The sequence below is a fragment of the Ostrea edulis genome, chromosome 4, assembly GCF_947568905.1.
Source record: "Ostrea edulis chromosome 4, xbOstEdul1.1, whole genome shotgun sequence".
Classification (NCBI taxonomy): Eukaryota; Metazoa; Mollusca; class Bivalvia; order Ostreida; family Ostreidae; genus Ostrea; species Ostrea edulis.
The window spans coordinates 73,134,409-73,159,794 of record NC_079167.1 but is presented as its reverse complement, the minus strand read 5'-3'; the positions used below and the strand labels follow the sequence as shown (position 1 = coordinate 73,159,794).

General features: G+C 36.4%; 1 protein-coding gene across 1 annotated transcript in view; it reads right to left on the bottom strand.

The window, feature by feature from the left end:
* Window positions 1-23,332, bottom strand: part of LOC125668324 (sodium-coupled monocarboxylate transporter 1-like) — a 46,812-nt gene extending 23,480 nt beyond the window's left edge. Inside the window, exons 1-7 of the mRNA XM_048902303.2 lie at window positions 22,707-23,332; window positions 17,119-17,184; window positions 9,943-9,994; window positions 9,628-9,695; window positions 2,927-3,081; window positions 2,361-2,501; window positions 54-183 (exon numbers count right to left, since the gene is read on the bottom strand). Coding sequence (XP_048758260.2) covers window positions 54-183; window positions 2,361-2,501; window positions 2,927-3,081; window positions 9,628-9,695; window positions 9,943-9,994; window positions 17,119-17,184; window positions 22,707-23,078 — 984 coding nt within the window. The 5' untranslated portion in view covers window positions 23,079-23,332. The remainder of the gene's footprint in view (window positions 1-53; window positions 184-2,360; window positions 2,502-2,926; window positions 3,082-9,627; window positions 9,696-9,942; window positions 9,995-17,118; window positions 17,185-22,706) is intronic.
* Between the last annotated feature and the right edge of the window lie 2,054 nt (window positions 23,333-25,386).

Here is a 25,386-nt window from a genome sequence, read left to right as displayed (position 1 = left end):
TACATATTTTACATGTGCAATTTATAAAAGAAAGTTAAATATGTTATCCATACCTGATCCGATGTTTTGACCAAGTTGAAAGAGAAAGGATCGCATTTGCTGTAGAAGGCGTACACCACCATACCAATCAGACAACACAAGTACAGGATGAGACACAGGCCGGGGAAATTCAGCCAAATAGCCCTACAGTACAGAGACAAACAGGCTGAAAACAGCTGTTCAAGGATTCTGCGATGTTTTTCGTGTTATATATGTAAAATATACGGTACAAATTTTGATGCACCAGATGCTCATTTCGACAAGTAATGTCTCTCCAGTGATGCTCAAGCCGAAATAATAACAATAAACTTGTAAGAACTAAAACGAAAACCAGAATGCCAAAGACTGGAGTCAAATTCGTCTACGGATCAGAGCTAAGCATGAGGGAGATAATACTTAATTTTGAAATGAATTTCTAAATTTTATCACAGCAATTAAATATACATCCGTATTTACAAGCTAGTAATGAAGTACTTAGCTACTGGGCTGTAGAGACCATCGGGGACTAACAGTTCACCAGCAGAGGCATCGACCCAGTGTTCGTAATGTAAAACTTATTAGGTACCAATTTTGGTACACCAGATGCACATTTCGACAAATAATGTCTCTTCAGTGATGCTCAAACCGAAATGTTAGAAATCCGAAATAACAATAAACTTGTAATAACTAAAACGAAAGTATATATAAAACTTTTTCCTTTTGACAATTTTACCAATTGTAATAATAGCCATTTCCTCATGAATTGGTTGCAATTATGAAAAATACGCGTATGATTGATTGATTGAATATTGTTGAACGTTCCTTTCGAGAATATTCCACTATGGAGCAGGGAGGGATTTTTATCGTGCCACACCTGCTGTGTCACGTGACCTTTTTGCGGTCACACCCGAAGGACCACCCCATTTAGTCGCTTCTTACGACAAGCAAGGGGTACTGAGGACCTATTCTAACCCGGATCTCCACGGGATAATGCGCGTATGAATCTTGATAAATATACAATGTAATACGTCAATTTCAACGGCTGGGAATTCGGACAGAAATGGAAGTAAAATGCATATAGACCAAAGAAAATTAATTTCATTTTTGAGAAGAGCTTGTTCTGGGTATAGTCAGTTTTTAAATCGAGGTAACCTACTGACAAACAAGTTGATGGTACAGGGATTTCAACAGTCTCGATTGAAGTCACCATTTCGCAAATTCTATGGTCGTTATAACGATCTAGTTCGTCAATACAACCTCGCATTGGGTCAAATGCTGTCTGACGTGTTTCATACCATTGTTAAGCCGTTCTTGGCACACTGATTTGACTGCGAATAACTCCGTTTACCTGATCAGGATATGGGGCTCACGGCGGGTGTGACCGGTCAACAGGGGATGCTTACTCCTCCTAGGCACCTGATCCCACCTCTGGTGTGTCCAGGGGTCCGTGTTTGCCCAACTATCTATTTTGTATTGCTTGTATGAGTTATGAGATTGATCACTGTTCGTTATCTTCACCTTGCTTGAAGGTATATATGTAGGACTCCAAAGTGCGATGGTCTGCGCCAAACCCCGATGGTGTGACACGCTAAAGTGCGATAATGGGACATGCCGAAATCCATTGGTTTGTAAACGATACAGTGTTGTGGTACAGACTGAACCGTGTGTTGTTTCACAAAAATATCAGTGCAAAATCCATGCACAGAAATAAGAATATTACCATTTAGTTGTCGTGTTATTAAACACAACATTTTCCAACGCAAAATCGTATAGAATGTGTTGTATCATAACATACCCCCAGGAATTTGATGCGTGTACGTCAAAGTAATAAATGATCATGAATTAAAGAATGTTTGGACGAAGTACTGTAGATAGTTCGACAACAAATGTACTTTGTCGTCCTCACTATCCTCAACAGTGTAAACCTTGCCGTTGCTGTCGTCCATGTTGCATTTCTTCCGTTTTATTTTGAAAGACGTTAAGAATGACGTGACGTCACAAACGTTACTGAACTCCACACCCATTCGGACCACGAGCTCGTCCTTTTCCGTAACCGGTTTGCGGTTACGGAAATAGCCGAGTAGTTACTATTGCTCCGCACCATCGGACTTTGGCGTCCGTAACGTTAACAAACCATCGCACTTTGGCGCAGACCATCGCACTTTAGAGCGACCTTTGCACTTTAGAGTATATGAACTGCAAAACTTCAACTCGGCATACTTTTCATGAGACGACAACGAATAGGATCATGTATTTTGAAAAATGAAAGTTATTTTTAGTTAAATCCAAAACAAACCCGAGAAATCACTATTAGTGTATTAATTTCATTAGAGGGAACTTACAGTTGTGCTTTTTTAAGAGACGGGCATGTGCAGTAGCGTTGGACCTGTGCCTGATTGACACCGTAGATAGCCACCCAGGTGAACGTTCCTCCAATTACCAGGGACCATGCGCTGTGTCTCACCTTGGGATCTGGGCTGAAGCTGCACAACAAATAGGAAGAAGTTTACAAAGTAGGCTCTGAGAAACGATATTTACAGTATTACTATGATGAATGAAATACGCAAAATCAAAGCTCAATTAAACGCACCAAAGTATCGTTTCTGTTTGATGTAATTAGTGAGACTTCATTATAGAAAAGTTTACGATACATCCAAAACGATGAAATAAATTTGCATTAACCAGTTTACAGAATCTCCATAGGATTTAACATTTCTTCACAACGTAAGATTATGATAAACAAATCTCATGGAACGGCTCTTGTTAAAACTCTCTCAGTAGACTATGATAAACAATTCTCAGTGTAAAAATCACTCAGCAAAATTATGATATACAAATCTCGGTGTAAAACTCACTCGGTAAGATTATGATAAACAAATCTCATGTAACAGTTCCTATTAAAACTCACTCTGTGAAGTAAACCCGTCCGCTCTTCTCTGCCTCTTCCCAAGCATTTGCAAATCCGCCTAGTTCGATATTACCCTGGATCAAGATTGCAAGTAATCCGGCGAACATCATTCCAACTTGAAATGAATCTGTGAAAAGGACAGCTTTCATTCCACCCTAATGATATAAATAAATTCAAGTAATTATAAAGATTTAAAGTATGATCACACATGTAATTATTTTTCAATATATTCGAATTTTTCAAGCAGCGATTCGCCCGGAAATGTAACGATTTATCGGTCAGTATTGCTTTGAAATCACCAGGGTAACCAAACTCTCATAAGATCTGAGGAGCAATATGTAACTAAGCAAACATTCTTTGCTATCCCATATAGGGGAGACTGCATGGTTTTAATGATAGATCCACAGAGTCGTCCATTTCTGCTTCATACTTATATATTTTATTGGAAATAGATATTAACGGCAAACTAACAATTCAACTTTATGATAAACGGGATAATTTCAACTTCTCCATCGTCAACTTCCCTTATTTATGTAGCAATATACCATTAAAAACCTGCATATAGTGTTTATATCTCTCAACTGATTCGATACGCAAGAGCTTATTCTGTGTATGGTCAGTTTTTAAATCGAGGCAGGCTACTGACAAACAAGTTGATCGTGCAGGAGTTTCAACAGTCTCGTTTGAAGTCAGCATTTCGCAAATTCTATGGTCGTTATAACAGTCTAGTTTGCCAATATAACCTATCATTGGGTCAAATGCTGTCTGACTTGTTTCATACCGATTGCTAGGCTGTTCTTGGCATACTGATTTCGACTACGGATTACTCCGTTTACCTAATCAAGAGATAGGGCTCACAGCAGGTGTGACTCTTCGACAGGGGATGTTTACTCCTCAGAGGCACCTGATCCCACCTCTGGTACACCCAGGGGTCCGTGTTTGCCCAACTCTCTATTTTGCATTGCTTATAGGAGTTATGAGATTGATCACTTTTCACCTTTCATCCAGTTCATTGAATTTAAATTTTGTTATCATTTTTAATTGTTAGAGCCCCTATCTTTACGATTTTGATTACATTCCCACATAAAACTTCGGAACCCTTTTAAGTTTTGGTTCCAGTGATATCCAAATTACATTATTTCCATTGAAGTCTAGTCTCATTTACAAAACGCATTATGTGACATTAAAAACAATACTATTGTTTTTGAGATTTAAACACTTTCACCTTGATACGAATTTTTAAATATTAAGCATTCGATCCTGACCTTAGCCGCATCCTAAGGTTTCCCCCGATTTATCGTAATGTAGATCATTGGATCGATTGTGGTCTATTCTGAGACTATGATTTCAATTTGGAATTCACGCGAGATTGGAATGGTTGCAAAGAAAATATGTACCCATGTTGACCTTGAGAAAAAGTTGTTTAAGTAATGTTTCCTTTATATTTCATTGCCAACAAATCTAATACATTTAACACAAGAAGCAACAGTCACTTCGCTTAAGTGTCACAGGGCTAAGCCCGTTTTGGGTCAGAACTCTATGATACCATAAATATAGAAAGGGGTCTAATTCTGACCCAGGTAAAAAACAACAACTGACCACTCGCTTCAAATGCCTAAAAAAAATTAAACTAGGTGCGCTATGCTTAATTAGTCGTTTTCCTTGCATAGACGAATGCTTTAACTACTTGCATGCCAAATTTCAAGTCACAGGTTCTTAAAGTAAAACTTATACGGAACCAATTTTGATGCACCAGATGCGCATTTCGACAAATAATGTCTCTTCAGTGATGCTCAACCGAAATGTTTGAAATCCGAAATAACAATGAAGTTTTAGAGCTAAATATAGCCAAAAACAGCGTGCCAAAAAAGTGGAGCCAAATTCGTCCAAGGATAAGAGCTATGCATGAGGGAGATAATCCTTAATTTTGAAATGAATTTCTAAATTTCATAACAGCAATTAAATATACATCCGTATTTTCAAGCTAGTAACGAAGTACTTAGCTACTGGGCTGTAGAGACCCTCGGGGACTAACAGTCCACCAGCAGAGGCCTCGACCCAGGGGTCATAATGTAAAACTTATACGGTACCAATTTTGATGCACCAGATGCGCATTTCGACAAATAATGTCTCTTCAGTGATGCTCAACTGAAATGTTTGAAATCCGAAATAACTATGAAGTTTTAGAGCTAAATATAGCCAAAAACAGCGTGCCAAAAAAGTGGAGCCAAATTCGTCTAAGGATAAGAGCTATGCATGAGGGAGATAATCCTTAATTTTGAAATGAATTTCTAAATTTCATAAAAGCAATTAAATATACATCCGTATTTTCAAGCTAGTAACGAAGTACTTAGCTACTGGGCTTAAAGTAATTCCACCCCCACCCCACCCACCCCTGTGATGCCATCAGATTTTGCAAAATTAATGATATATTTAGATTTATGTGTGATAGGAACATAACTTTTATTGGAGTCTTTTCCGATAGTTATTGTAAACAATCTTGTTAAACTCTTTCAAGATATATAAATAATCAATTATAGCTTTCATAATATTGAATCTAAGGGCAATAACTCTATTATGCGATATATTTCCTTTATTTTTATGCCCCCCTTTGAAAAAGAGGGGGCATATTGTTTTGCACCTGTCGGTCGGTCGATCGATCTGTAGACCATGTGTTGTCCGCTCAATATCTTGAGAACCATTCACTTGATGATAATGATATTTCATATGTGGGTTAGTTATGAGTAGAAGAGGATCCCTATTGTTTTTCAGGTCAAAAGGTCAAAGTTCAAGGGTCAATCTACTCTGGACATAGGAATATAATGTCCGCTCAATATCTTGAGAACCCTTTGCTTGAAAGACATCAAACTTAGCACACTGGTACATCCTAAGGAGTAGATGACCCCTATTGATTTTGAGGTCCAAGGGTCAAACTGGGCATAGGAATATACTCACCATTCAATGTCTAGAGAACCCTTTGCTTGACAGACATCAAACTTGGTACGCCAGTACATCTTCAGAAGAAGATGACCCCCATTGATTTTGAGGTCACATGGTCAAAGGTCAAGGTTCAAACTGGACATAGGAATATACTGTCCGTTAAATATCTCGAGAACCCTTTGCTTGACAGACATCAAACTTGATACACTGGTACATCTTCAAAAGAAGATGACCCCTATTGATTTTGAGGTCACATGGTCAAGGGTCAAACTTGACATGGGAATATACTGTCTGATCAGTATCTTGAGAACCCTTTTCTTCACAGACATCAAACTTGGTACACTGATACGACTTCAGGAGAAGACGACCACTATTGATTCTGAGGTCACATGGTCAAAGGTCAAGGGTCACACCAGACAGGAATATACTGTCCGTTCAATATTTTGAGAACCCTTCGCTTGACAGACATCAAACTTGGTACACTGGTACATCTTCAGGAGAAAATTCCCCCTATTTATTTTGAGGTCACATGTTTAAAGGTCAAGGGTCAAACTGGACATAGGAATATACTGTCCGTTCAATATCTTGAGAACCCTTTGATTGACAGACATCAAACGTGGTACACTGGTACGTCTTCAGTAGAAGACGACCCCTATTGATTCTCAGATCACATGGTCAAAGGTCAAGGGTCAAACTGGACATTGGAATATACTGTCTGCTCCATATCTTGAGAACCCTTTGCTTGACAGACATTAAACTTGATACACTGGTACATCTTCAGGAGAAGATGACACCTATTGATTTTGAGGTCGCGTGGTCAAAGGTCAAGGGTTAAACTGTACATAGGAATATACTGTCCGCTCAATATCTTGAGAACTCTTTGCTTGACAGACATCAAACTTGGTACACTGGTACATCTTCAGGAGAAGATGACTACTAATTATTTTAAGGTCACATGGTCAAAAGTCAAGGGTCAAATTGGACATAGGGATATACTGTCCGTTCAATATCTTGAGAACCCTTTGCTTGACAGACATCAAACTTGGTACACTGGTACATCTTCAGGAGTTGATGACCCCTATTGATTTTTAGGTCACATGGTCAATCCACTCTTGACATAGGAAGATATTGTCTGCTCAATATTTTGAATTTTTGATGATACTACTCTCAATCAAATGATGTGTGTGTGTATAACCCTTTTCAATTTTGCACCATGGGGGGCATATGTGTTTTACAAACATCTCTTGTTAACAGAGATGTTGTATATTATTGTAAAGAAACAGTTTCACGAAACTGTTATAAATACTATTATATCGTCATAACCAGTTTTTATGAAATTTTGATAACAATGTAAAAGGAAAATTGAAATTTTCTGACGTTGATATATGATTCTGTTTATGTATGTCTTGTATCTTAAAAAGTGTGGTGACCTATATATTTTATTTGGTAATTAATTAGTTTTGACTCCAATAAATGGAAATATATACCCTATTTATACTTTATCAGATAAAACTGCGAGTATGGAGTTACTTAAAATACCTAAGATATACGTCATCGTTCTCTCGATTTCACTTGTTTATTTTTACTAGGACATTTACCGGTCCAGGTCACGGAGTCGTTTCTCGCCTATGACAGCAGCGAAATTCAGACTAGTTTGGAAGATTTCGGACCTGTCAATTAAAATTTCACATCAATTGTGCGCTACTTTCTTCCTCATACTTTAATAATGTTCTTCGTGTAGACGCTACACGACTTATTTTTCCTCAGCAGCATCAACTGTTGACAAGATCTGCCATTTTAATGAAAACACTAAATACCCGATATACTTAAATTTCAAATACCTCAAAATTGATCAAAACATGCATTATTCTTGTGATGTTGCACATAGAGAAGGAAAATGAACATTATTTTTGGCTTTCTTAATTTTTTGTTTATTTTATTTCATTTAGATTATTTTGACCCATTTTCTCCTTCTTTAAAGTTTTAGGTATTTCGGATCTTGAGTGCGTTTCTCAAGATGGCAGTTGGAGTCAGGAGTTGATGTTTTGTAAAATAAGCGGCCCAGATACGGCGAACATAGATGTGATGTGAAATTTTAATTGACAGGTCCGAAAACTAGTCTAAATTTCGCTGCTGTCATAGACGAGAAAGGACTCCGTAACCTGGACCGGTAAATGTCCTAGTAAAAATAAAAATTAGTGAAATCGAGAGAACGGTGACGTATATTTTTGTTATCTTAAGAACCTGTGACTTGAAATTTGGCATGCAAGTAGTTAAAACATTAATCTATGCACGGAAAACGACAAATTACGCAGAACATACCTAGTTTTAAGATATTTTTAGGCATTTGAAACGAGTGGTTAGTTTTTCTTATCTGGGTCAGAGTTAGACCCCTTTCTATATTTATGGTATCACAGAGTTCGGGCCCAAAACGGGCTTAGCCCCTGTTCTAAGTGCCTGGCATTAGAAGTGAAAGGTTTGCATCATTCGGATATGACCTTAAGAACGGATCGATCCAGATATCACTGTTTACGTGTCACGATAATGAATGGACCATAAGCGCCATTTTGTGGTACTGCACTTAATGCTGCATGAGTGAAACATTTCGAATAGGAAGTAAACCAACTTAAAACAAACATCACGATTTAATCATCAAACTTTTAATGCCAGAAGAGGATTTCAATCAGAACAGCATAGGAATGTAAACTAAAACTGTCGATTTCAAGGAAGAAAAATTGTTTCCACCGATAAAGTTAGCCCCGTTTACTTGGTGTGTCATTTCTAAATCTGAGAAATTGGTATTTGATAAGGCTGAGATAAACTTAACAGTGCTCGTTGATATACTTTATGCTGATAGGAAACTTTAAGCTGATTGTTAGTATTATACACGGTGCATATAGTGACTAATTGCCGGTTTTAATATTCGTTTTGGAATAATAGATATGCTGTCAAACATGTTCTTCTTTAGGTAATTTTGTTGCCTTTTTTGTTAGCTCTTTGGAGATTTATAAGGCTGCCAATATGCAGATCACAAGTTCGAACCAAGCAGGGATTTCATTTTTTTTCTCTCAGTGAATTATCTTTAAAAACTTTTTTTTCATTTTGGTAAATACGTGTACTTCATTTTTTTTTCAAAAGTCTAATTTGAAATGTTTAAGATGTGCTATCCCTCCTTAAGAGAAGAAAATGTATTTTCGACCCTATCGGTCCTGCTTAATTGTTTGGATGAAAACCTAAACACAATTGTCTTTTAGCCTAATAAAGTTCAATATACAGAATACACGTGCTGAAGTTTATTCTGCTCCACCCTGCTCTTTTCGCAAAAAAGCAAACAACCCCGTACAGAACACGTGATATGTAGACAGCTCTTATCAGGTTAACCAGACAATCGGGAAGTAAATGATTTCGCACTTGATCAGGTGATAATTTGAAAAGAACTTGTTGAAATACCTTGTCATAATAAGTATGATTATGGCATAAATACTACAAACTGTTTTTCGTTCTTCTAAAAATGTGCCATTTGAATGACACGAAAACATCATTTATTCTCAAGAGTTATATTTGAGATTCAGTAAGTATTTGTAAAAGGTACCGGAAGCTGTATTCCTAACAGAATGTCCTCTCAGGAGTATTGCTATTTCATCTTAGACTGCAAACTCGAAAACACCAGTCATTATTCTAACACCATTTTCATACAATATTTGTCTCTTTTTGTAGAGAATTTGTGGACTTTGAATTAAGAATAAATGTATGTTACTTACGATTGTTGTGTAGAGGGTACAGACAATTCCAACGGATATTACAGACCCCCATAACGTAAAACCAGTCACTGAAAAGTAGTGTTTAAATAATCAGCCACTTGTAATTCTCGAAAGGGACGTTAAACAATATTCAATCAATGTAATTGAGAGGTGTGTTATTTTCTCGTTTAAATGTTACTGATTTTCAAATATGTTTTGTCTAAATAGTTTTGGGGGTTTTTTCTGTGTTTTTTTTTTTTTTTTTTTTTTTTTTTTAACAATTTTGCGAATAGCTTCATAGTAATACATGTACTTCTTAAGAAAGTTCCTCTGTACCTGAATTCAACGCTAGAGAAGGGGCGTACAGCACCAGAGCCATGTACAAAAGCTGTAAAACAAGAACACGTAAACATGTTATTATGATCACACACGAGGACACCTAACTATGCTTGACAACCTTGAAATTATTAAATTCGTCAACTAAAATCATCAAACACAGACAAGCGACATTTAAATCGATTTACGTGCATGTAAACTGTAAGGGGGAAAACGGTGGCGGTTTAAACGAAATAAGATCTTGCCGAGATTAAAACTGCCATATATGGGAATCACGTTAAAAAGGAATATCAAACACAGACCTATATATGATAAGGGATTATTATGACCCCCTTCAAAATGTAAAATCATGGAGATTTCAATGACATTTCGTCTACACATTTTCGCACACTTTCAGTTAATCGGATGCCATTAAGGGCTCCATGTTCCAGTATTTCTGAAATTTGGTTGTGAATGGCGAAGCGGAGTATATAGATATTTTTTTTGCCTCCATTTCAACTAGAGCTTTTATCGAGAAATAGGATGCAACAAAGGCTAATTACAACAACAACAAAAACACCAATAAACAAAGACTTCGGTAAATTTAGATACAGTAACTGCATTCTATTTCTTGTTTAAATTTGTACAATTACATGCATATCCATTATCAGGTCGTAGTTTAGATTGGTTTCCTTAACCCATCATCGCCGATTGTCGGTTGCAATTTTAACGTCACCCTGCCATAAAGTCATTGTCAAAATGTGAAGCTTTTTATTTTTAAACCTGACGTTATAAAAAGCACCTGCATGTCTTTTCGAATGATTTACTACATTTTCAACAGTGAAATACTGGAATGTATCCATGGATTAAGAGTTGATATTTTCACAGTTGTGTTATTTTCACACTCTGAACTTGTGTTACGCGACTTTTCATGCTCCTCGGCTGCGGCAACAAGTTTAAAGTTCAACCTCGAGGACTTCGCCCAATGTGAAAACAAAGACCAGGACAACTTGCCGAACATTCATCCGCGTTACAGAAAATCGCCTTCATTTTACGTTATATAAATTTAATTTTTCATGGTTTATTTTTCATTTGAATATCCAAAATTGAATCAAAGTTGTCTTATTGTTCAAATCTGTTGATTTTTTATATGATAAAGCATTTTTCTTAAGGTATTTTATTTTCTGCGCACTATTGTTTTGAACGTCAATAAGGAAAACCCAAAGAATATGTACATGTAATAAACAGAAAATTCAATGCTTTTGTTATTGGATATGGGATTTATTTCACCCGTGAGACAGGGTTGTTTTTATATTTGCACACATACTTTCCAGTCGTGAAAATATATCTAAAAAATCTTGTCGCATTCGTGATATAAATTCTATATCCAAAAAAATATTGAATATCTTCCTTATATTCTATTTGTGGGTTTTAATCATCACCAACGCACTGCTGATGACAGCTTAAGCTTTTCTCTTTACACAGTTTTCATCGAAAAGGAGATGTCTTCGCTTGCCTTCAGCATACAAATGGACTGGTTTCAAGTTAAAAAATCAATAAAAAGGTGAAATATGAAATATCAATTTTTTGTTGCAATAAATGAAAGAACAGCTTGTAGTGCCAGAGGTTTCAATGTGGGTGCCACATTTTACAGACACAAGTAGTGTAAATGTTACAGAAACATGTATAGTGTAAATGTTACAGAAACAAGTATAGTGTAAATGTTACAGAAACAAATATAGTGTAAATGTTACAGAAACAAGTATAGTGTAGATGTTACAGAAACAAGTATAGTGTAGATGTTACAGAAACAAGTATAGTGTAAATGTTACAGAAACAAGTATAGTGTAAATGTTACAGAAACAAATACAGTGTAAATGTTACAGAAACAAGTATAGTGTAGATGTTACAGAAACAAGTACAGTGTAAATGTTACAGAAACAAGTACAGTGTAAATGTTACAGGCACAAGTATAGTCTAAATGTTACAGAAACAAATACAGTGTAGATCTTACAGAAAAAAATACAGTGTAGATCTTACAGAAACAAATACAGTGTAGATCTTACAGAAACAAGTACAGTGTAAATGTTACATGTATAGTGTAAATGTTACAGCTGTTTCCTCTTTCCCCTGTCTATCACTGTCATTCTATACAAATATCCTTCAAGTAGCTATAATTTTCTTTTCTCTCGAAAAAACTTTGATGGTTTTCACTTCATGTTCTCCATATTTGGTCTAAATCCCTCATCTTTTTGTCCAGTCACCCTCCTAATCGTTGTATCTTGGTGTTGGTCACTTTGGGACCCGGATATTCTTTGGCGAGTGAGTGATTGCCCCCTCCCCAAGAACTTCCCACTGATGCTGACACTCCGGGGGAGTCGGGAAACCTCTCTCTCTATATGGAGGGGACAATATGGTAGTGTTATATGCATATCCCCCTTCCTATTACCTCTCGCAAATTGGTTAACCCTATATAACGAATGACAAAACAATGAGCTGAGAGTTCCTGGTTTTGATCCTCAGCAGAGACGTACATTTGACTCTGTTACATTTATACATTTTACGTTGAGTAAAGCACGTGTAGAATCAACATATAATTCACACTTGTACAGTCATCATTATAGTTAGTGTTTCCTAGGTGCGGATCCAGCTATATGTTTGTTAATTGTACAGTCATCATTAAAGTTAGTTTTTCCTAGATGCGGATCCAGCTATATGTTTGTCACTTGTACAGTCACCATTAGAGTTAGTTTTTCCTAGGTGCGGATCCAGCTATATGTTTGTCACTTGTACAGTCATCATTAGAGTTAGTTTTTCCTTGGTGCGGATCCAGCTATATGTTTGTCACTTGTACAGTCATCATTAGAGTTAGTTTTTCCTTGGTGCGGATCCAGCTATATGTTTGTCACTGACTGGATATTGTATCAGAACATTGGACACTAGACATTGTATCTGACATTGGACATTGTATCAGAAAACGGTATATCATATAGACAGCTCGATCTACGTCACCTGCAAGTGTGAGGTAAAACGGCGAAAAATAAACCATAAAACCTTGGAAGTATCAAAATATGCTATGATATGAAATAAAACGTTTTCAATCAGTACTAAGGGAAAACATCCTTCCAAAAGAATTAAAAGTCCAAGCGAAAGAGTAAGAATTTTATAACGGGCGTGGACACGTTTGATTTATTACAATATCGCTTGTTTTTTAACCAATCTTTTAATGTTAGCGCACCCTCTCATACAAATCTAATACAATGAAGGCCCTAAATCTAGTCATTGTATACACGTCTTTCGACAGTTACTTTGATTGATTGTATATAGTTTAATGTCCCTCTTGAGAATTTTTCACTCATATGGAGACGTCACTGACCATTGACGGTGAAGGACTCAGAATGGGACGTTAAACAATATACAACCAACCATGTCCTGATTTCTTTTCTGTTTGACTCATGGATTACACGTACTGTATGTACATGTATATAGATATGTTTAATGGATCTCATGCACTCCATGTTCTTCTGAAACAGGTTTGTTCTGTGATATTTCGATTCTCTCTCAAAGAGTTAAATCAGTTACCATAGTGATGCTGGATGGGGCTAGGAAAGAGTGAAAATTAGACCAGTTTATGAAAATATTGTCACGGTAGTGATGTGAAAAATATTTTCGTTTACATAGGAAAAACCAGTAGAATATATGAAATACTACATAGATACATGTACATTGTATGTGTTCATAAAATATTGGAAAATACACTTGCAAACAAGCCTGCAGTGTTAAACAGAATCTCTCGCAAATGACCAATCCTTTATAATGTAAAACGTATACGGTACCAATTTTGATGCACCAGATGCGCATTTCGACAAATAATGTCTCTTCAGTGATGCTCAACCGAAATGTTTGAAATCCAAAATAACTATGAAGTTTTGGAGCCAAATATAGCCAAAAACAGCGTGCCAAAAAAGTGGAGCCAAATTCGTCCAAGGATAAGAGCTATGCACGAGGGAGATAATCCTTAATTTTGAAATGAATTTCTAAATTTTATAACACCAATTAAATATACATCCGTATTTTCAAGCTAGTAACGAAGTACTAAGCTACTGGGCTGTAGAGACCCTCGGGGACTAACAGTCCACCAGCAGAGGCCTCGACCCAGGGTTCATAATGTAAAACGTATACGGTACCAATTACTGGTCTAATTTTCACTCTTTCCTAGCTCCAGCCAGCATCACCATGGTAACTGATTTAACTCTTTGAGAGAGAATCGAAATATCACAGAACAAACCTGTTTCAGAAGAACATGGAGTGCATGAGATCCATTAAACATATCTATATACATGTACATACAGTACGTGTAATCCATGAGTCAAACAGAAAAGAAATCAGGACATGGTTGGTTGTATAGTGTATAAATATCATAACAGAAATTGTAGCTTACAATATCTGTCAAATTTTTCTTTAAGTTAATGAACGAAAGTGCCGTCATTATCAAATTCTTTACATAAATTCAGAAATGGAAATTTTGTGGTTAAGATATAAACAAGAAGGTGTGACAGTTAAAAACTTGAGGTGGGGTTTTTAAAAAGATTTTTTAATCAAATGAGTGTGGATCATGTGGATGCCAGTACATATGATTTCTTTTATTAGATTTAAAACATGTACGGAAAATAAATTCATAGTTAAAATTATATATTCATTAACATTCTTATAATGAAGCGTCGTGTGATTCTTTTATGAAATTTGTTTGTTTTAAACAGTATGCACCAGATTATTTTAATTTGGTGAAAGACGCGAGTATCTATAATGGAACCTTCGAAACCCAAAGTTCTGTTTTACAGTAATAGGTGTCACGATAAAGGACCCTCCCTGCTTACTTGCCCTGGGCGCCATGCATAGGTCCAAGTCCTGAAGTTAGTGATGTCTCTAAAGTGGGTGAATTAATTATTGTTAAACTTTACACAAACAACGAAACATAATGTGGCGTACATAGTACAAAAATAATGGACAAACTGACCAAGACCGCCCCCCCCCCCCCCCCCCCCCCCCCCCCCCCCCCGTCGATCGTGCGGCTAAAGTATATAAAGGTAGCGATATCCCGCTTCATGAAATGAATACAAATCACAATTTTGGACCAAATTGGAATGACACGTGTACATGTACGGTGTGGACAATGCGAGGTTTTTTAAAATTCATGTTGATTACATTAGATGTACATTTCATATTTATATACTTATCTGAACGGACTTGCTATGATACATGTACGATACACATGTATAAATGTGGGTTTTCCCCGACTGTCTTCCAACTCCTGCTTGTAAGGGGCGTGGTACAAAGAAAACCGTGTTATCTGTGACCATGAAGTGTTTCCTCATGACAGGGAAAATATGTTTCTCGAGTGTTTCTGTTTTGTCAAATATCATTATAAGGTTCTAGCACCACATATCTACTAAATGTGAATAAATTAGATTCGTGAGTCTAAGACATATATATATATAAGTATTATCTTTAAATTACATTTTTTCCGTTAGAAAACTTTTCATTTCTTTTTAGAATGTTTCTTACCCCGCCCACATCAATTATTGTGGGCAGCATGATAAGTTTGACCTACAAGGAAGTTGTGTTGTCAAGAGGAATATCTTATTTACGGCTTTATAAAAATTGTGAAGTGTCAGATGAGGATCACAGCCCTCATTTACAATCCCCATGGTCGTATACCAACTCTCTAATACGGTACATCAAAATTATTTGATGTTTTGTACAAATATCTAAATACGTAGATCACATATTGGACGAATTCAATGAGTTGCATTAATAGATGGTGTAGATGATTGCGTTGAAATCCATATTTGGTTTGCACATTTGATAATTCTACATGTTGTAAACATGCAGCAATACAGATTAATTAAAAACTGAAACAAATCATTAAGACCACCTTGAAGTTAGATTAAACGAAAAGGTTTTATGACTAATTGAATAAATCTATCGTTCTGAGGTTTTTTTGAACTTCGAATTTTCTCCTTTGGTATTATAGGGAGGCGAAAATTATTTTCCTGAGACGGAAGTCTTATTCTGATGTAGACATTTAGCCTGTTGCCAATCTAGATTCACTTTTGAAGGGAGGTGGTGGTGATGGGGTGAAATCGTCAAAAGAAGTGTTCTAAAAGGTGCCACAGTAATTATACATACTCAATAAGATTAGATAAACATTCAATGATAATATATAAATATTGCATGTTGTTGAGGGTAACATTGAAAATGTTCACCCCGAGAAAACCATTGTCAACCGAGGCGTAGCCGAGGTTGACAATGGTTTCTCGAGGGGTGAAAATTTCAATGTTGCCCTCAACTACATGCAATATTTGTTTTATCATACTGAATGTGATGTAAACAGGAAAGCAGACAAACTTACGTCTGTTGACATTTGATCAATCACTGTCATGTGATATTTCGTATATCGATGCAGGTATTCCCGTTTATTACAACGTTCAAATGACGTCGTCTAACAATCTACGGTGAACCGTACGCTCATAAATTTGACGCATGTGATAATTTTTTATAATATCACCCGTTGTCAAGTACTTTTACCCGTTGCTAGATATTATCACCCTGTGGCGCGTGCTTTCTGTTCTCAGAGGGTAACAATATGTTTTTTCAAATGCTTCTCGACCAATCAGATTCAAGTATTTTACATGAAAGTATAATAATACCATATATTATTGATAAAAAACAAAATCAGAATTCAATCTTGTCTTTTAGTAGCTCGTGTTTGAATAATGTCACAATTTTACGTCATACTTTGTAAATTAGAACGAAGTGCAAGGATCTCGAGTCAGTGGTCCCTGTATTTACATTTAATGATGATAATAGACTTAACGAGAAAGAACTTAAGAACATCAGCACTACTAAAAGTAAGTTTCTTTTGGCGTTGACAAGACAAAATGACATTTTTGGTCGGTTGATCGTTGAAAAGGTTAAGGCAACTTAAGGGTCTGTGACTGCCCTGGTTTGCTATTAGATTTATGAAAGTACACCAGACTGGTCTAACATCCATTACATTTAAATTGGACGTGATTCTTTTTATTTATTTGTATGCAGAATAGGCGCTATTTTATTTATGTTATGGAATTTCTTTCTGTGAACTTCAGTCTTAAACTTACCATCTTCTGTTATCGTTATTCTTTCGGTAAAACTTACCATCTGGAAGCAGAATGTCATGGAGCCCGCTGTCCGTACCCCTTTGCTGAATCGATGCTCCAAGTACTGTAAATATAACCAGCAATCATATATAGGTGTGATATTGTCTATAGCTAATACATATAGCAAACTATCGCTTAACATTGTCTATCACTAAAACCAATTATATTGCCTATAGGTATGATATTGCATATTGTTTATAGCTAATGCATATAGCAAAATATCGCTTAACATTGCCTATTTATAAAACCATATTCATGTAATAAGATTACCTTTCATATTGTTGAAAGCCACTTGTAATACATGTACATATAATAAGATATCGATCGTTTCATAACACTTGCGATACCATATTGTTAATTTTATTGCTTATAGCTACAGTAATACATTTGAAAGTATGTCACTGCACACTATCTATAGCTAATATATATCATAAGTTGCAGATAATATATGTAATAAGTTGTCTCATATTACTACTAAGTTGCAGATAGCTAACACATGTAATAAGATAGTAATATACTTATAAGTTGTATATAGTTACATAGTACATGTTATGAAAAGGTGGAGATAACGAGTAGTGATTAATCTCATAACTCTTATAAGGAATACAAAATAGAGAATTGAGCAAAGACGGACCCCGGATATACCAGAGGTGGTGGGATTAGGTGCCTAGGAGTAGTAAGCATTCCCTGTTGACCGGTTACATCCGTCATGAACCCTTGAATAGGTAAACGGAGTAACCCGTAGTCAAAATCATTGTGTAAAGAACGGCATAACAAATGGCATGAAACACATCGCACAGCATTTGACCCGATGATAGGTTTTATTGGCAAACTAGATCGTTATAACGACCATGGATTTTGCGAAATGCTAACTTTAATTGAGACAGTTGAAACCTTTGTAACATCAACATTTTTGTCAGTAGCCTGCCTCGATTTAAAAACAGATCAAGTTCTAGCGTATCGAATTAGTTGAAAGACATACACACCACATGCAAGTGATAATGGAATATTGCTACATAAATATGGGAAGTTGACGACAGAGAAGCTGAAATCATCCCGTTTGTCATAAAGTTGAGTTGTTAGTTTGCCGTTCATATCTACTTTCAATAAAATATCTAAGTACGAAGCAGACGTGTTCGACTCTCTGATGTCTTTTATTTCGAGTTCGAGATATATCAAATCGATATATGAATGTAATAGATAAAACATCATCAATATACCTGTATCTAAATGTCGAGTTGAAGGCCACAGCTAAAGATTTGTTCTTTTCACGTTGAAACTTTTAATAAATTCAGCCTCATAAGATTATAAAAAGAGGTAAGCTAACAAAGGAGCACAATTCGTGCTCATGGGAATTCCAACAGAATGTTAGAATTTGATTGATTGAATATTGTTTAACGTCCCGCTCGAGAATATTTCACTCATATGGAGACGTCACCACTGCCGGTGAAGGGCTACAAAATTTAGGCCTATGCTCGGCGCTTATAGCCTTTGCGCAGCGAGGGATCTTTATCGTGACACGAGACCTCGGTTTTTGCGGTCTACGAACTGAGGACCTATTCTAACCCGGATCCCCACGGAACTGTTAGAAGACCTGATCACCAAAGACAAAGAAGATAGCTTCAATGAGATTCTCAGGCATCTTTTTAATATCAACTTCAGATTGCATCTGCGTAGAGTCAGAGTGGTATTTAACAAAGCAATTTTTGGAATGACTGATTACTAGATTATGATACAATGTATTTCTTTTATCCATTTGTGTTGTGGAAGCAAATGTCTATGATGTCAAAAAGGCTAGTCTTCAATTTATTATTAGGAATGGTCCTTTTGGTGCTGTTAATTTGCGAAAAGTTGTGATTTCAAGTTTACTAAAAGTTCTTCAGAATTTTTTTTAATCCACATTTGATTTACACCACTACTGGCATATCATGTGGCACAATACTTTTGAAGTTTCTTCTTCATAATTGTTAATATTTTCGTGAGGAGCAATGATAAGGGGTTGGTAGAACATTTACTGGATTCAGCAATGTATATTTGTTTGTAAAGGTTTTTGTGAAGTTTAGGAATCCATTATAAGTACGGTAACTCAAATTCATTCATCCCATTGACCGGGGTATTAAATATGTCTAAAACTGAAGCATGGTTTTGAAGAGTTTCATCTTTTGAAATGGAATATCGAATATAAGTACGGTTACCAAATGTTGAATTAATGCCAAATTTGTTTAAAATACAGTTGCGATAATGAGCCTTACAAACAAAGACAATGTTGTTACAAACTTTGTCAGCTTGAACCAAAACATATTCCTCATGTAACCTATCTAATTCTTTTATCATTTTTGGTTTACTAAACACAGAAGGATAAATGGTACACTCTTTTGTTTTGATGTGTTTGATATGTGAATTTGATATTCCTCTGATACTTTTATCCATTCTGACAAGGTAACTGGTTCTTTTTCATATTTAGCCCATCGTCTGGCATTATCTTCGCCAGAATGCATAATAGAGATGAAGGTCTATCGCCAATTGAAAGACTGACAGGTTCTCTGTATTTAGGACCTTTTAAAATAAGTAATTTGATGTCCTCATTTTCAACTATACCAACATCACCAGTAATGAAATGTCCAGCTGAACTATAGTTGAAAGAAGATGAAGAACAAGAACACGTAAGATTATGTATAAGATGATCTATATCTAGGCACTGTAAAGTTTGTAATTAAAAAGTTTGGTTCCATTTGTAGAAGTATATATGTGGGAAATGATGTCACCAACTTCCCATACCTAGGAAGTAAGATCACCACTGATGGGGATTCAGAGGCAGATGTACAAGCTCACATTTCTAAAGCCACAGGAGCGTATGCTACTCTGTGGAACATCTGGAGGTCAACAAAGTTTAGCACCAACACCAAAATTAAGATCTTCAAGAGCAACGTGCTTGGGGTCCTACTATACGGTGCTGAATCTTAGAAAGTAACCAAGTCTATTTCCAACAAGCTGGATGTATTTCAGACCCAATGTCTTCGCAGAATATTGCGCATCTTCTGGCCTAACACCATCTCAAATGACGAACTGTACAAAAGGACAAACACCACTCCTCTATCCCAGACGATCAGAAAGAGAAAATGACTGTGGATAGAACATGTATGCAGAATGCACCCAACTTCCATCCCAAGGGTTGCTTTGAAATGGACACCAACTGGCAAGAGAAAGAAAAGAAGACCAAGAGAGACCTGGAGAAGATCGGTGGAGAATGAAAGATAACAACTGGAGTTGGGGACAGGTCCAGAAATGGGCACAGGACAGACCAACATGGAAGTCTCTGGTGACGGCCTTATGTGCTGACGAGCACGAAGAGGACTAAGTAAGTAAGTATATGTGGGAAATACGCCGATATGCATAAAATAAATTGCTATAATAGGTACTGCATGTACTTGCCTATAGATAAACCCTGTAATACATGTAAGTTGCCAGTAATTAACTACTGAGTAATAGAACCCACCTCTGGTGTGTCCAGGGGTCCGTGTTGTTTGCCCAACTCTTTATTTTATATTGCATATAGGAGTTATAAGATTGATCACTGTTCGTTATCTTCACCTTTCATGTAATAAGTTGCCCATAGCTTCTGCATGTACTGTTTTTATACAGCATTTTGATAACAGTGACACTGTTTATATACAGTATTCAATAACTGTAGCCGTTGTCTTGGGGTTTACAACAGAGATACTTGTTACGTCCTTTCTACTTATCATATGTAGCAAAAATGAGGAAATTACAGGTATGTATTGAAAATATATAAACTGTAATTATATGAAATTAGTCATTTGATTTAGTAAAATGGTGTTTATCAGAATAATCAAATCAAATAATTATGTTATGTACTATGATTTCTTCCCTTTTATTTCATTAAAAGATAACAAAATATCCGTCCGGAGTTTTAGGACATTTTTATCTTGTATGTGAGGGTTATTGGATCTTAATACCTGTGTTGAAAAGGAAGTGTGTAAAATGTGGTCTATCAAACTGTGATTATAAATGATCGCTGTGTAATTGAACAGACCCCGTAGAATTAGTATATCGGACTTCATTATTGATATATTGTGGATCTGGCTTTAGGCAAACGTAACAAAACAACAAATGTGTCTCCTGCAAAGTACAGCGATTCTCTCTGAATAATTTGTCCATTATCTGTCCGTCTGTCTGTCTGTCACATCCTATAGAATTGTAACTATATAGACCAAGACTTTGAGATGTTAAGCATGTTCAATCTTTGTATGTCATGGTTCTGTCCGTCCATCCGAGACCATCAACTTTTAGACAATACGTTTTCCTTGAAACACCTTACAGAAACTTATTTGTTATTGCGACAATGTGCTCGCGCATACAGTACGGACGTCGGGTACAACGTTGTATTCACGGTACGCCATGCTTTTGAGTCTCACACGCACGGAATGTATGTTATCTTCTGTCCATGGAGGTCATGTTCAAGGTCATTCATTAACACGATATGATGTCTAAACTTTGTACTTGGGGTCATTTAAAGAATCACTGGGTTAATATAGTTTTCGATGAGTGAGGTGTAACATACCATGTTCAATGTCCCAGACTTCAATGTCTTTTTCGTTATGATAATCCATATTGTTGTACATTATAGGAGATTGATTGAACAATTTTTCAGTTATCTGGTGGCACCCAGTTTTTATTGGTGGAAGAGAGAACCCAGATACAATGTGCCTGGGAAGAGACCACCGACCTTCCGAAAGTAAACTGGGAAACTTTCTCACTTACCGGCGCGAGCGGGATTCGAACCCGCGCCGACAGAGGTGAGAGGCCGTGTGATTTTGAGCGTGATACTCTAACCACTCAGCCACGGAGGTCCTACATTATAGGAGAGGAGATTCAAAAAGTATTGTATACATGTATCAATAATTAATAGTTCATGGTGCTTGTAATTAAAATACTGCATCATAATACTAAGACAGTTCCCTGGGGATGAACCCCCGACAGACATAACATGCCTTTCCTTAATTGATTCCTGGCGTCTGTTACATGTGTAAGTATCTTACTGTGCTAGATACGTCATCCTATTTGATATTCAAATTAATGCCCGTTAGTCGTTACTTTACTGAGATTTTATACAACTTTAAGGTAGCTCATCGGTCAATATCTTTCACCCCATATCATTTTCAACGATTGGTACTTTAAAAAAAAACCCACACCATTTGCTTAGATATTAACTTTGTCAGCGAAAAGGGCAAAATTTGTCATGCGGATGTGGTAAGGAAACTTTCATGACGTTGCTGTATATGGAAATAATTCTTAATGACAGTGTTTAATGTGATGTGTACTAACTAACATTTGCATGTGCATAGTTTCATTATTTAGGACATTACATTAAACATACTTCTGGAAAGATTTCGTGGGCAGGTCGTATCTGGCAAATTGTGCAATTTACATTTATTTATTACCGTTGTTAAATGGACCGCACCATTTGACAAGTGTTATACATCGAATTTAGGTAAAAGTATATCTTGCCATGTGTACCCCTTGATCCCTACAAGATTTATTGTTTTCTGAATTACTGTAGTTTACCTCGTATGCGCTCCTCACTCGGAGCCGGTAGAATATTGGCATGAACACATGGGCAGCCCCAAAGGCAACGAAGAGGTACGAGAGTCCGATCCAATAGTACATCGTAGTGTAGTTATACATCTCGGCAGGTGTTCCCAGTAGGGTGATAGCGGACATAAAGCTGGCCAGCAGAGACAGGGCCACGGGAAAGGGGTTCATGTTCCCGCCCGCCATCAGAAATGTTTTTGTATCATTGTGTCTCCTATCTTTTATGGCAAAGAACAGTCCAATTCCTGCAGAAAACACTAATAGAAGTCCGAAAAGTACATAATCCACGGTCGTAAAATGAGTTACTTTTCCAGTCTGAAAACTGAATAATTTCTCGTTGGACATCTTCTAAGATTATGTAATGCGTAATCTGTCTTGATCGCAGGTATTTCTAATCACTTAAATGACATTGCCTTCACTAAATACTACAAGGAGTCACTGACAAAAACAATTCTGTTGATCACTCACAGGTGACAAATTTAAAGAATGAATAAGACAGAAGAGCAATAACAGATCGAGATATTAAACACCGGACGATCAAGCGAACAGTGAAAGAGGAAAACGCGTTTACCTGTATATATACGTTTCATTGGAATTTTAAACAGGTACATTTTTGTAACCCCAAGAAGTAAATTTGAAGGGAAGAAACATCACATTCAAGATAATTTAATTTTCAAAAGAAATAAGAATAATTCTCTAGTTTTATGTACTAAATTAATCTTGTGGATCTTTAATATAGTACCCATTGTATGTATAATTTTACACATCGTAGATAAAGCCACTGTACATATTGTTTTATGCTGTAAATGTACAATATCCATGTTTACGATGTGTACACATTTTCTGTACGTGTGCCATTCGCACATACAGTTTTACACAAGTAATCAATGAATAAAATACAGTGATAAAAGCTTGAAGGCTTTGATAAGCACGTGTTGAAATCCATATCATCGACTGAGTTATCTAAATACAAAATACAAACAATAATGACATAACACGTGTACTTAGAATGACAGTTTTATAGATAAATAACAGTTAATCTTGAGCACTATGATATCTATGAACAAAATATTCATAAGTAATTCATTAAAAGTGCATGAAGGTTTGTATGATCTTGAAATTGTAGGATAAGAAATACACAACATTTATTCACTTTCATGACCTTGTATGAAGATAACTATTGACATGGATTTAAAAACTTGTTTTATATGTTTAAAAATATCTCATTTCAAATGGAAGCAACTAAAATGCTTAATTGAAGATAGAGAGCTTTTAACAATGATTATTACAAAATTCATTTCGCCTGAGCGAATGCAATAAACATGAGTCTCTATGGACAAACTGAGAGATATTGGTCTCGCCTTCTGAACTTGATGTAAGTTTGAGTACACTCTCAATTTTTAAACTATGACAGGTAAAACTGAATATATATTGTGTACATGTACATTAAGAATAAATCTTCATACTGTATTTTGAACAACCTGTGACCTTTCCTTCTATTTTTTTTTAAACAAACCTTGCCTTGTTGCGGCACACTAATGGTTAGGTGATTCGCTTCGCAACCCGGAGACCCGTGTAACCCGGAGACCTGTGTCACCGCGTCAAACCTATATAGCTACATGTATGTTGAGGACGTTTAACATAGGTTCCTGAAATAACTGTTCCTTCGCCATGCGCCAGACATAAAAGTGAAAGTCACGTTTTTTTCCGGATTTGACCTTATAAACGGATGTCATATTTCAAGGTAGGCGGCGTTGTCACGATCAAGAAACCTGACTGGTCAAACTTCTTGAAACTTCACCTAAAACTGACGATTTCTCAACATGATGGGACGTTAAACAACACAAACAAACCAAACCTGAACGTGCATAATCACAGTGACATTGTTATTCTTACAAGGATTTGTTCCTTACAATTCAACTTTCAACCAAAATTCTAAATCTTCAGCGTCCTGCATTATTATGATTTCACATCGGTTTAATGTGTTAACCATTTTTATTGAAAAATTCTACAGACGTTATGCGCGGTTTTCGTACACATTGACGTAACATCAAAAGAACGTTATAAAGATCATGACCTCGTACTAACATTAACAACAGTGACTGTGTTGGTTTTATATTCTTACATTTAATTCCAAACACAGAATAAAACAACGGGGTAAAATTTATCAATGTTCAGATATCTATCATTCCTTTCAACAAGGAACTGACAGTTCGCATGACCCTAAATATCAACAAGTACACCTTCAGGAATAGACATTTTTCCGTATCTGGATTTCAAGGAAAGACATGCATTACAGCAGGAGAGCAGAAGTCTGTATTTGAAAGGGTCACGCTAGCCTTTTTCGGAATAAAATGTTTCTACAACTTTGACACCAGCATTATATGTTCCTTCGATCGTCTTTTCTAGTTTCCACGAGTGCTGTCTCCTCTTGACCGCACTGCACTAAGTAGTAGTCCCCGGGATCAGCTGTGAATGCGGCGGAATTAGTTCTGACTGAATGCAGTTGCAGTACCGGGATTCGATTCATCAGAATTCAATACTGAATTTTTCGGTTTCATTGCAAAACCATTAAACGGTTTCGCAGAACTACAACACAAGTTAAGTTCCTCATCGACGCAGTGGTGTAAAGTTCCTACTTACGGGAACAACG